General features: G+C 65.2%; 1 protein-coding gene across 2 annotated transcripts; it reads right to left on the bottom strand.

Moving 5' to 3' along the window:
- Positions 1–595: 595 nt before the first annotated feature.
- Positions 596–11897, bottom strand: TEDC1 (tubulin epsilon and delta complex 1). 2 transcript variants are annotated; one of them, XM_082617666.1, is made up of 8 exons: positions 10428–11896; positions 10252–10330; positions 9747–9949; positions 9302–9457; positions 8124–8222; positions 4927–5013; positions 4309–4476; positions 596–2976 (listed from the first exon to the last, which is right to left on the bottom strand). In XM_082617666.1, exons 1-8 carry the CDS (start codon positions 10566–10568, stop codon positions 2647–2649), a joined length of 1263 nt encoding a protein of 420 aa, XP_082473792.1. In that variant the 5' UTR covers positions 10569–11896; the 3' UTR covers positions 596–2646. The 2 variants fall into 2 exon arrangements, with proteins under 2 accessions (XP_082473792.1, XP_082473793.1); XM_082617667.1 differs by lacking the exon at positions 4309–4476 and having other exon boundaries at positions 10428–11897.
- Between the last annotated feature and the right edge of the window lie 1582 nt (positions 11898–13479).

Raw genomic sequence — 13479 nt, 5'->3', positions numbered from 1 at the left:
ACTGTAGCGCACAGGGCACCATATTCAATATGTTGTAATAACCTATAATGGAAAAGAATCTGAAAAATATATATATATATGTATATATATATATGTGTGTGTGAATCACTTTGCTGTATACCCAAAACTAACACAGTATTGTAAATCAACTGTATTTCAATGTTTTTTAAATGGTTAAGATGGCAAACTTAAGGTTATGTTTTTTACCACAATTTTAAAAAATTGTCCCTAAAAGGGAAGGAAACAACTTGGGAATTGTAAATAAAGACGGTAAGAAGAAACCAACTTAAAAGAGGAGCCACCCGCTCACAAGCCCCACAGCCGAGACAGCAACAGATCCCAGGCCCCAAATCGACCAGAGTCCACAGGGCCCAGCCCAACACCCCTCACCTGCCTTCTCGCTGAACCCCAGAAGCTCTCCCGCCAGGGGCAGACGGGGCCTTTTGGGACGAAGTTGGGACCTGGCCCTGAACGGTGCCCCGACCCCGCTCAGAAGAAACTCCAAAATCCTGACCTGCAGCACAGAAGCCTGCAGCCCCCGCCCCTCTGCGACCCCACCTCTGAGCTCATGTCCTACCCCCTCCCAGACGCCCCCCATGCAGCCCCCGCATAAGCACGCCATTTCCTTCGCCTGGACCACCCTCCTGGGCGGGACACTAGGCACCCTCTCCCCCCTCCTTTACTGTCTGGGCAGGCCTCCTCTGACCACCACCCTCTGTCACCTCGCGCCCCGACCCCGCACGGCCAGGGCCATCGCCCCCTGATGCATATTGGTTTATGGTGTTTGCTCTCCCCCAGACCCTGCCCCCAGCCCCGGGGCTGGCACACGTTGGGCACCTCGGGAATCCTGGCTGATGGATGAGAGGAGGAACAGCCCAGCTCGGCCAAGAAGGACAGAGAGGCCGGCGCCCAGCTGCATTCAGCAACCAGGACCCAGTTGGGGGCCCTGGAGCTCCAGAGGCACGACTTCATGGCCACCAGCCACACCCACAGGCAAGGACACGGGTGCCGGGGCCTATGGACCAAGGCCGTCAACTGTGCCCCGCCAACAGGGACTGTCTCCTAAATGCCGCTGAGAGATGCTCCTGTCCACCCAAACCTGAACTTCAGCAGGCCACGGGGAATACCCCTCAGGCTGCAGGTGGACCCCGGGGGGCCTCAGTCCTGACCAGCCAGCCACGCCCCCCAAGCCAAGGTCAAGCCAAGGTCGACCAGTGCAGATAAGGACAAGGGAGAGGGAGGCCGGCCAGTGGGTAGTGGGGTAGGGCACCAAAAGGACCGTGAAGGTGGAGGTGACGGAACAAGAGCCCGAGCACAGGAGGCAGCGCGGTGTGGCCGCGGGAAGGCACCCGGACTGCCTCCTCGATTTCTGACCTCACAGTTGACACACCCGAAGGACAGGTGCCCTGGACCCGACTGGAGCAAGCGGGGAGCCCATAAGAGGGGCTACGAGAGGGGGGCCAGGCCTTGGAGGGAGGGGCTCAGGCCAGAGACTCTCTGGGGCCAGCCTGTGAGGAGAGGGTCAGGGGGGCACTCCTGAAGGGGGACCGGTTCGCACCCCGGTCTGGTCAGTGCTCCCGAGGCCAGTGCAGAGGCGCCACGGGTGTGCCCCAACCCGGGACAAAGGAGACCCAGAATGGCCCAGAGGGGCCAGTGCCCCTGGGCGTGAGCCAGCACTCCCCAAGCGGACAGCAAAGGCCAATGAGAAGGCGTTGTGGTTGGGCCCTGGGGCCTAAGCTGGCCGGCAGCAGGTCGGGGTGGAGCACCCTGGGGGAGAGGGGAGCCCGGCAAGGGAGGCCGGGCTGAGGCCTTGTCCACTGGCGGGAGGGGGACGGGGAAGGTGCCAAGAAGCCAAGCCTCCTGGGAAGGAGAGGGGCCTGTTCTGGCAGGCTGGGGGCACATCCTCCGGACACAGATGGCTCTTTGTCAGGGCGGAGCCCAGCTCCCCGAGCAGTCTCGGGAACAAAGCCCCCTCTGTCCACGGCAGGACCCCCCTCCCCTCCCTGGGGCACCACCCGCAGGAACGGAGCAGAGTCCCCCCCCACCCAAGGTTCCCATGAGGCGTCCCTGCCCGACACACACACACACACACACACACACACACACGCACACACACACGCACACGCACACCAGGCACAGGCGTGGCCCAGGTGGGGTGTACAAGGGGAGCCCAGGATGAGGGCACTCCGAGGGCGCATCCAGGACACTGCATCCCCCGGGCCCTCACGCCCACCCTGTGCTGCAGGCCATGCCTGTCCGTCCAGCACCTGGGCAGCCCTGGACCAGCCCAGGCTCAGCCACCACTGCCCAGGGACCCCTCGCCCTGGGCCTGAGGGGAGCACCCCCTCCCCAGACAGAGACCTGGAAGGGTGGCAGAGGGACAGCTGGAGCCTCAGCCCTGCAAGGAGGCCTCCACAATGTACCTCCGGGTCTTCTCCAGATCCTGAATGCCCACGGCCACCACAATGGGCCTGCCCCCAGCACTGCAGGCCGCGGGGCTGAGTACTGCCCAAAGTGGGGGCCCGGGGCCCAGTGTGCCTGCACCACCGGGGCTGTGTCTGTGTCACCCCTGCAGCTAACCGGCCTGGAATCTGCCCCTCCAAGGCCCAGCCAGGCTGAGAGGGGTGCCCCCGGGAGAAGGGAGCATCAGCGTCCAGGTGGCAGGATCCAGACGGAGCCGGGCGGGGCTCCCACCAGCCTGGCCAGCTCCTGCCGACACTGGCCCTGGAGCTGGCGCAGCACCACCTCCAGGCGGGCCTCCCGGCTCCTCAGCGCCTCAATCACTTCAGGGGCCCGCAGGCCTGGGCCCCCGGGCGCCCCAGCCTCAGTCCTCACCAGCCGGTGGGGCCCGTGGGGCTGGGCCAGGCTGCGGCCGCCGCCTCGCTCGCACGCCTGCCGCAGAGCCGCCAGGTCCTGCCCCACGGCCTCCCGCAAGGCCGTCCTCGCGGCGCTCCACTCAGGCCCACGGCCTCCGACCTGCACAGGGGATGTGGCAAGTGAGCCGAGGGTGACCAGTCTCACCAGGACCCTGGCTCAGGGCTCTCGGCTCTCCCTGAGCCCCACCCCCGGCCCCCAGCAGTCCTGCGGCCCCTCTCAGCGCCCTGAGCCCGCCGCTCCCAAGAAACGGGGACCAACTCCAGCGCCAGCTCTAAGGCCTGGCTCCTCCAGGCTCTGTCACCCGCACTGAGCATCTGAGCCCTAAGCCAGAGGCCGTGGGGCCCCAGAGACAGGGCCAGCAGCCTGATCACCCCCCCACAGCCCTGCAGGGCCTGAGCCCTCAGGACCACCCAGCTGCAGGCCCAGCTCTTTCACCGCGGTATTGCAGGGGGAGTGGGCCTGGCTGCCCCCAGCAGGCCAAGTCCTGCAGGGTCTGCTCAGAGCCCAGAGTGCAGACCCTCGGGGCACCCACCCCCGATCCCACCCACCACTCCAGGCGGGGTCAGCATGTCCTCTGCTCTATCGGCTTCCCACTGCCCTCGCAGAGGGGTGGCATGGGGTGGCCCTGACCCAAGGGGACGCCAGGCTAACGGGACGCCAGGCCAAGGACACAACCTGGTGAGGACACCTCTGGCCCCCAAGGCAGGCCCATCCCAGAGACCCTGCAGGAAGCAGGGAGCACAAAGAGGCTGTGCCCTCAGTGTCCCCAGGGAACTGCCCTGACCCTGACCCTGACCCCGACCCTCAGTGGGCACTGCTCCGTGGTTCGCAACAAGGAAGCATGAAGAGCCCTGAGCCCAGACAAGCACCGGCCCCACTTCTTGTGAGAAACCGCCTGCAAACGTCACCGGTGCTTCAGCTGTCACTGCCCAAGAGGGCAGGGGGCTCCAGCTTGGCCTGGCCGGAGGAGACATGGCCGTGCAGGGCCTGAACGAGCCACGCTGCAGGCCCCCAGGAAACACCCATGCTCCCCAGGGGTATCTGAGGGGAAAACCACGCCTACAGTTTACTCTAAGACGCTTCAGAAAAAGGAAATCAATGGAGCGCACGTGGCCCACTGTTCACAGCCACAAACCCGGTGCTCGCCCAGTCCTGCTCATGGAGAGAGGAGGGTGGCGCCCAGGTGGGGTTGGGGGACCCACATGTCCACCAGCAGGTTCAAGAGGCCACAGGGTGTGAGCGGAAGCCAGCAGGGACGACACCAAAACTGCCCTGGGAGAACGAACAAACCTCCATCAGGGTGGCCAGGGTGGGGCGGCAGGGGAGTCTGGCAGGTAAGCCCACCCCCCTTACAAACAGACCAAATGGTGCAAGTCCCACCATGGGAGCCCCCCATCGAGCACAGCCCGGGCCAGGGCCCCACGTCCTCACCCCGGCCTCCCAGGCCGCCCGCCGGGCCTCCACCGCCTCTCGCAGCTCTCCCTGCAGGGCCTGCAGCTCCCGCACCAGGGGCTCCAATGCTCCAGCCCCTGGCGTGGGGATCCTGGGCAGAAACGTGGGCTGTGAGGCCTCAGGGGGGCAGGCGCCCAGGACCGTGTCCTGCAGAGAGGGACCCCAAGTGAGAGGGTGGGCGGCAGGCCCGGGCCTCACAACCAGAGGCCCAGCTCCCCAGCCGGTAGGGACAGAGGCCCAGGGTCACTTCCCGCCCCCGGGTCGCAGAGCGAGCTGGACAGCGACCCTCACCCTGGTGGGCCTGGAGGCCAGGGAGGCTCAAAGGCCAGGCTTCCGGAAGGCCAAGACCCCTGAGAGGTCTGGGCCTCCCCAGGAGCTGGGAAGGGTGGTGATGGGACCGACAGACATCTGGAAAGAGCCACACACACAAAACCCACAGGCCTGGGTGTGAAACCGGCTTCAGGGCTGGGTGTGAGGGGCTTCCCTGAGACTTCTCTTCCTGTCTGGAAAATGGGAAGACCCCACCACCACCCCAGGGCTGCTGTGGTCAGACCAGGGGAGGGGAGGGACAGGAGGGGGGCGGCGTGGCTTCCTGACCATCCACCGCCAGAAGACCAGCTCCCGGCGACGCCACTCGAGGGCCGCCTGCAGCCGTGCGTTCTCCCTCTCCAGCCTCTGCAGCAGCTGCAACGCAAACCATTAAGGCCGCAGTCAGAGAACCCAGTGCGCCTGGGACCCTGCCCACCCTGCCCACCGTCTCTGGCTCAGGCGCCTCAGCCCACCAGGCCCACCCGCCCACCCGCGGGCTGAGCCACCTCCCTGCAGGGCACAGCACAGCACGGCAGGACAGGACAGGGCACGGCAGGACAGGGCACGGCACGGCAGGACAGGGCATGGCACGGCAGGACAGGACAGGGCACGCCATGGCATGGCAGGACAGGGCACAGCAGGACAGGGCACGGCACGGCAGGACAGGGCACGGCATGGCAGCCTCACCTCCAGCACAAGCAGGCAAGCCTATCAGGCCTCTGACCACACCAGTGATCCCCCAGGCCCCCCACAAGCGTGGGTCCCACAGGGTCGGGGGCTGAGTCCTGGTGCCCCCTCACTTGGGACTCCACCCCACATCCCCCGCTGACTGAGGGCTGCACCCCGGAGGCTTCAGGCATACGGGGAGGCCCCGGATGGGGGAGACTGGCGGGTTCTGGGAATCCCTCCCTGTCGTCCCCTGGAGCCCAAAGGCAGGGCAGAGGCTGCGCAGCGCCCAGCTTGGAGGCGACGGAGAACAGACCGGGGACCAGGGTGGAGAACACAGCCATGCAGCCCCCCCGCCCCGCCCTGCAGGCACCACCCGAACAGCCCCGCACCTGTGGACCCCACAGTCCAGTGCACAGGCACATGCTCCCGTCCCGCCTGCCGAGGCCACTGCGGCCTCGGGAAGCCGGACAGGGGCAAGGCCAGGCACGGTCCACCCCAAGGGCCCACGGCAAGCTGCGGAGAGACAGATGGGCCCCACTGGGGCGGGCCAGGCCGGCACCCGCTGTGCTCCTCTCTGAACGCAGCAGCCGGCACAGTGACCCAGCCTCCGGCACCGCTCCTTCTAGAAGGGAGCCCAGGAGTGTGCTCTGGGGCCGGGACAAATGGCCAGAGCCGGCAGCTGCCCTGTCGGCGGACAAAAGCCCTGCCAGGCCTCCACTCACAGAGGCTGGTGCCCGAGCCATGCGCACCGGCGTGCCTGCCAGGCAACCAGGGGATGCACATAGCTGGACAAGGGGCTCCCGGGCCAGGGGGCCAGATGGGCCCAGCCCATGGCCAGTGGAGCAGGGCGAAGGCAGGCCTGCGGTGAGAATCACCCTGTGGTCTGGGGGAGGGCTGCGGACATGGGAGGGTGGAGCCCACATGCCCACACCACACACACACACCCCGCTACACACACCTGCTGGCCAGTGAGAAGAGCAGCTTACTCAGTTCCCAAGAACAGTCCCAGAGGGGGTCCACACCCCCACATCCCAAGCCACAATATAAGAAGACTACAGGCCCAGCCAGTAACCAAGGATGCTGCCCAGCCACTCCACAGCATGCCTGGCCACTGACACGGCAACAAGAGCTCATTCCAGAAGCTTACGGGACCCATCCCAAGAGTGCAGCCCCTTCAGGTCGGCTGGTCCAGGCTGCCACCAGCTCCTCATCCAGAATCCTTGGAAGGAAGCCAACTGTCCCCATCCACCTGGCCACGCCGTTTTCAGTCCTGTGACACCAACATGCCATGGGGCACCAACCACCCTCCAGGAGGAGGGGAGCCGTACCCGCCCAGGCCCCCCACAGAGGCTGGGGTCCCAGGCAGCACCAGGCTGGAGCTGGCACAGCCTCTGCTCTACTCAGACCAGGGAGGGGACCAGGGGCAGGAGGCCGGGGCCTCACTGAGTCACCCCTGAAAGGGAACAGAGCCAAGGGCATCTCAGGACGCCCAGACGCCGCCTCAGCACCTTCAGAGCCAAGCACAGCCTTGCCCAGGTAAAGCCAGCCAGGCAACAGCCAGGAACACAGGCCGGGCAGGCACCAAGGGCCAGGCAGACATCCCCAGGTGGCTGCCCTGAGCCCACAGTGGGGATGCAGACCCCCTAGAAGCATGTGGCTCTACAGCTGGGATCTGCTGGGCCTCCCTGAGCCTCAGCCCTCCTACCCAGCCGAGTGCCCCAGGACAAGGCACTGCCAGCCTCACACTCTGGACAAGCCAGAGCCCAGCACTCAAGTAATGGTCAGCCTTGGGCCTGTCCCAGGACCCACTGGCCAGGCGAGCCCAAGGGAAGGAAACAGTGATGATGAATGGGGGCTCTTGAAAAGAAGGTCAGTAGAGCGTGGGGCAGCGCCAACCCCCACCTCCCCATCAACAGGTGACGCGTGCCCAAGGTCAAGGCACCCACACCATCAGCTCGGACCCTTGAGCAGTCTTCCTTAATTCCAGTGGCCCCCCTCGGCTGGCTGCCAGCCTGGCCCAGACACCTGTGTTCTTCCCACGGCCCGAAGTGCACCCAGCCACGTGCATACACACAGCAGCACAGGCTGCTCCACGGGGCAAGAGAGGCCCTGAGGTTGCACGTGTCTCCTACACAGGCAAGGGGGTGAGCTTGGGGACCTCCCTGGTGGTCCAGTGGGTAAGACCCCGTGCTCCCAAAGCAGGGGGCCCAGGCTCAATCCCTCATCGGGGAACTAGATCCCGCATGCTGCAACTAAAGAGGCCATATGCCGCAACTATGGGTCCGCGTGCCGCAATGAAGATCCTGCACGCCGCAGCAAAGATTTCACATGCCGCAACTAAGACCCAGCACAGCCAAATGAATTAAAAAAAAAAAAGGAACTTCCTGCCGGCGCAGTGGTTAAGAATCCACCTGCCAACGCAGGGGACACGGGTTCAAGCCCTGGTCCGGGAAGACCCCACATGCCGCGGAGCAACTAAGCCCGTGAGCCAAACTACTGAGCCCGTGTGCCACAACTACTGAAGCCCGCGCACCTAGAGCTCCGCAGCAAGAGAAGCCACTGAAATGAGAAGCCCGCGCACCGCAACGAAGAGTAGCTAGCCCCCGCTCGCCACAACTAGAGAAAGCCTGCATGCAGCCACAAAGACCCAACGTGGCCATAAATAAATAAATAGATAGATAGATAAATATTTTTTAAAAAGATGGTGAGCTTGGCTAACACCCACAGCTCGAAGCTGGTCTGCTGTCTGGGTCCCCCACCCTCCCAGGCTCCTTCTCACCTTGGGCCACTCCCACCTTGGTCCCACCAGCCCTCACCTGCCGGCCACCCTCCGGGTCTCTGAGCAGCTCCGTTTCGGTGACAGACAGGTGGCCAAGGCTGCGGTCACTGTGGCAGCCACGGGTATATGAGTGGATCTGAAACAGGCAGTGCAGACCCCAGGTTGAGAAGGTGGGCGCCTCCCCCCTGCCAGTGCTAGGCAAGGACCTTACAGACAAGGAAACAGGGTCCAGAGAGGGTCAGGTCCAGGAGAGCAGTTAGCACCCACCAGGAGGCCCATGCAGAGGGAGGGGCGCCCCACCCAGCTCCCAGGGGTGCAGTATAGGTAGAGTGGGGCGCCCCTGCTTCCTCCTCAGCTTATCAGTGCCAGGCCCATGTGGTGGCAGAAACAGCCTCTGGACAGGCTCAGTGGTTCAGTGAGGCCAGTGGCAGGGACACAGACACAGGGAGGGTACCCCAGCCAGGTGAGGCCTGAAGGCAGCAGGGGGGTTAACGGGTGGGCGTGTCCCACATAGGCAGCAGGGAGGTTAACGGGTGGGCATGTCCCACACAGAGGAGCAGCTGGAGCCCAGGCAAGAGGCAGTGAGGGGTCCCAGGAAATGCTAGCTGAGCAAAAGATCCTCTCCCAGGGGCAGAGCCCAAGGCGGGGTGTTCTAGCACCAGAGAGCCCTGCGCTGGTGCGAGCCCTGGACCACCTGCCCAGCCACCACTCAGCCCAGACCATGCACTGGACCTGTGGGGACACCTGTGCCCCGACAGCTGAGCCCTACCAGCCTTTCGGAAGCCCGCAGGAGCTGCCCACCGCCTGTGAGCCCACACCCAGGATGCGGTGGGAGGGGGTGCCTTCCTCGCCATCTCGTGTTCAGGCAGCAGGGGCTCCCCAGGGCCCACTTTGGTGCTCAGTGACATAGAGTCTGAAGCTTCTGGGGAGTTCTGGGGACAGGAGGCCGACCCTGCAGGCTCCCTGCCCCCCCAATTCCCTGCCCCATAGAGGTCCAGCAACAGCTGCTCTAGGCCCCCTCCTGGACAACCTGCAGCCCTAGGGTCAGGCTCTGGGCCACCCCAGGCTGTGCCCAACAGGTCAGCTCCCAGCCAGGCCTGGGAAGGCCCACATTCAGCCAAAGGCTGGGTGCCAGCCTGAGATGAGAATACTGGACAGGCCTCTATAGCACAGAGGACAACTGCCCCTGGGTGGACAACACACGCGTGGCACTACCTTGCCCAGGAGGGCGCACTGCTCCTGCTGACTGGCCATCAGGTTTCGCCACCGGAACCGCAGCTTTCCCATCAGCCACTGCAGGTGGCGGATGTCCACACAGCCGTCTGCTTCCACACTGCGGGCAGGAGGGCCAGGGCTGGCCAGGGCGTCGCACTGGGGAGGGGGCAAGGGTCACGCACTGCTCCCACACCCCAGGCAGAGACCACGAAGGGGAAAGAGATAGGAAGCCCCTGGGAGTGAGAGCCAAGAGATCCCGGGGGTGCCAGGAAGAGCTGGGTAAAGAGCCTGTGGGCATGTCCCCGGCCCTCACCTGCCTCCATGTGCTCACCCGGGCATTCGGGGCAGCAACACCGACCCCCACAGGACTGACCCCGCCGGTCCGGTGCCCACACCCAGGATTCCCGCCAGGGCTGGGCGCGGCTCACACTCATCCCTCACCCACCTCGCACACGGGCATCTCGTCGCCCAGCTGCACGCGGTTCTGTGTCAGCAGCTGCTCGGGCAGGGGCCCGCGGGCCAGGAGCCAGGCCAGGGCCAGCAGCAGCTCGCGGCCGCCCTGGGAGCCGTCGTCCGGGAGCTGTGCCAGGGCCCGCCTAGGGTAGCCCTGGGAGCGCAGCGCCAACTTCACAGAGTGGACCTCGGCCTCTGCGGTAGGAGACGCCAGCTCAGGGGGGACACCCACTGGAGGTGACACTACCCAGACTCCTAATGGACCCCCGCGGGACGCAGAGCAGAGATCATGCTTGGAAGGGACCAGCAGGGGCATTGGGACCTAACCTGGAGGCCGGAAGGGGAGAGGCTCACGCGGGGTGGGGGTCTCATCGGGGAGGCGGGGCAGTGGACGGGGCCTTACGGAGGGCTGTCTCGTGGGTCGTGCAGTGGGCGGGGCTCTGGGTGGGCGGGGCCAGAGCCTTACCAGGCGGGCCTTACGGGAAGGCGGGGCTTACCCAGAGAGAATGAGGCCGAGGCGCCGTCGGCCAGCTGCGGCGAGAGCACGCGGAAGAGCAGCCGCCAGAGCGCGGGGGCCTGCGAGGATCAAAGAGCGACGGTCAGCGGGGCTGGCGGCGTCCCTGCGTCCGCCCGGAGCCCTACTGGCCCCGGCCGCCTGCGTTGCTGGCCTCACCGCCTCCGGACGGTCGAACTTGGCGCGGCGGAAGGTCTCGGGGCTGGGTCCGGCGGGCAGCGTCTGACTCAACGCGGCGATGGCCTCGGGCAGGGCCCGGGCCGCGTCCGCCGGGTCCACCCGGCGACGCCGCCGCCCCATGCAGCCTCCGCCCGCTTGTCTCAGATTGCGCGCCGCCGCCGCCGCGTCCCCGCGTCCAATCCCCGCGAGAGCTGCGTCCCCGCGCCCAGTCACCGTTCAGATGCCGCCTCTGCTGGGCCCGCGCCCAACCACCGAGTAGGCTGAGACACGCCTCTAGCTCCTGCCCAATGAGCGGTGCCCCCGGCGTTTGAGTGCTGTCTGCCCTGTCCGGTGCGGAGGCATTTCCGGTGCATCGGGGACCCATCAGCGTTGAGAGCCTCGCGGGGTCCGCCCTCCGCGGCTCGATCGCTGCGACACCTGACTCTCCTTGTGCGGACCCCACCGATCAGCCTCTTGCACCAAATGGCAGCCTAGCAACCGCCGGAGGGTCAGCGGCGGCGCTCAGGGTGCCCCCTGCGGCCGGGAGGCGCCAGCGACACGCGGGAGGGACCCTCCGCTTCCGGAAGCCCTCTCTGGCCTCCGGAAGCCCTGGGACCCCGCAGCGCGTACAAGGCCGGAGACGCAGGGGCCAGCGCCCGGGTACCGGGGGACGTACCCCGACGGCTCAACCCCGCAGCGCGCGGGCGGGTGCTCCTCCCCGACGGCCGGTGACTCTCTCCCCCTTCAAACCTACGCCTGCATACCCCGCCTGGCCCCTCCCCGTCCAGTGCATGGTCTGTCCGGCTGGCCCCCGTTACCCCCACCCCCATCCCCACCCCACCCCGGCCTGCCTCTGCCCTGCACCTTCAGCCTCTCCTTTCTGCCACTGAAGAGACAGTCTTCAAAGGAGTATCCGCACAGCCACTTCGGAAAGCAGTTTGGCGGTTCTTTCAGAGCTAGACTTAAGTCTACCAGACGACCCCACAGTGCCAGTGCCCGGAACCTGTGAGGACTCGTGTTCCCACTCACGGACGTTCAAGGCAGCTCTGTACATAACAGCCAAACCGAAACAACCCAAAAGGCCGCCAGCTGGGCAGTCAGCCCTAGGAGGGAACCCTCTCGGCACCACTGATGCGGGTCAAAGTGCCGGGAAGCGCAGACACAGAGGAGGGCAGATGCAAAACACTATGTTGTACGTGCCTTTCATCTATAGGAAGTGTCCAGAAAAGCAAGTGTACAGAGACAGGAGACAGGTCAGTGGTGGCCTGGGAAGAGACCAGGACTGGGGAGTGGCAGCAGATGGGCATGAGGGAGTCTTTGTGGTTAAGGAGAATGGTTTAGGACTGGATTGTGGTGACGGTTGCAGAACTCTGTGAACTGGTTAAAAAGCATCGAGTGTGCATAGGTGAGTTTTACGGTATGAAATTGTACCCCAATAAAGCTGTAAAGAGGACAGAGTGAAGGAAGGAGAGAAGGGAAAGAGGGAAGTGATGAAGAGGAAGGGAGCAGGCCTGCCTGGATCCCAAGTGCTCCCCAGACAAGCCCCCCTCCAGCCCTCGCCAACCCACAGGAAGTGCGGTCACGCCTGACGCCCCGCCTTCTGCCTGGTCCTCACCTTTGGCCGCCCCCACCCCACCAGCCCCCTGCCGTCTCAGGCACAGCAGCTGCTCACTCCCTGTGTCCCCCCAGAACTAACCCCTTCTCCAGAACTTGGCCTCTGACCCGGGCACCCCCGGGTGCCCGTTTCAGTGGCCACCCGACAAGCGCCAGGGCAGCTTACCTCCCGAGAGCCCTCCTCCCCCACGGGCACGGGGGCATTGCTGTCTGCCCCTCACCCCATCTTCAGTCCCCTCCAGTCCCCTCCTGAGCTGGGGCTGGGACCAGCACAGGCCTCCAGTCTGGCCCTGCCTTCTGTCTCCACAGCTCAGAGGCCATGCTGCTAAGCCCTGCCATAGCGCCCTGGAGCCTTCGCCCGACATGGTTCCTGATGCATTGGGTCTGGAACCCGATGAGCCCTTTGCCTCTCCGGGCCTTTGCACCTGCTGGGCCTTCTGCTCAGAGTGCCTTCCTCCCCAACCTGAGGCCTGGCTGACCCACTCTCCCTGTGGGCCTCAGCACTCTAAGCGCTCACCCCAAGTCTGCCCCCCACAGCCAGACTGTGAGCCACGCAGTGGCGGAGGGGCCAGGAGTCTCTGCTGCCTTTTCAGGGCCACCTCCCAGCAGCTCGGCGCGGACCTTCCGGTGCACCCACTCCCCACTCTGTGCCTGCTCTGGCCACAAGCCCTTAGCTGCTGGGCCCCCAGATGACAGCTCCACCCCCCCACACACCCCACCACCGAGAAACCAGGCTTCACTGAGTATCCTCTGCTCCCCCCTCCCCCGCCGAACTGCATCTGTCCCCAGAAGCACTCCAGCTCCCACGCCTTGGAATTCTATGAATCACCCAAATCTCACACATGTGCGCGCGCACATGACCCCACACACCACCCTGGGGCTCCCCACGCCCGTCCAGCTCAGGGCTGAGGCCCTTTGCAAGGCTGAGATGACCTCTCTGGGCTCCTTAGATCAGCCGAGCCCTGGGACAGTGGCCATCTGCCAGCGCCGGAGTGTGAGTGGCCAGTGGGGGGAATGGCGAGGGCTCTGAGGGTGGCCCAGTCTACAGCTGCTCCCTGAACGGAAACAGGAGTTTTCAGAAAGCCCCTAGCCGTTGCTGCCCAGCCAGTCCTCACCTCAAAGTCCCCATCGGGCAGCCGGCCACCTGCTAGTCCCTGGGCATGGTGCGGGGGCAGATGAGGTGTCCGGGTGGATGCATGGCTGGCCCGGTCAGGCGGGGTGGGGAGGGGATGGGGACAAGGGAGGAGCAGCAGGAAGTGGGGAGGCAGGAGAGGGCTCCCCACCACAGCTCCGCAAAGCTTCTCAAAAACGGAACCAGCTCAGCGGGTTCACCCTGCAGCCTCATGTTCCTGCTGACCAATCCCAGAGCTGCAGAGGAGGGCTGGGGCATCTGCAGGGCTGAACCCCGGGCTGTCCAGGGTGGCTCCCCGGCAGAGTA

Source organism: Mesoplodon mirus (genome assembly GCF_964341445.2).
Source record: "Mesoplodon mirus genome assembly, chromosome: 4".
Lineage (NCBI taxonomy): Eukaryota > Metazoa > Chordata > Mammalia > Artiodactyla > Ziphiidae > Mesoplodon > Mesoplodon mirus.
The sequence above is the reverse complement of the archived record's forward strand: the minus strand, read 5'-3'. Positions and strand labels throughout refer to the sequence as shown.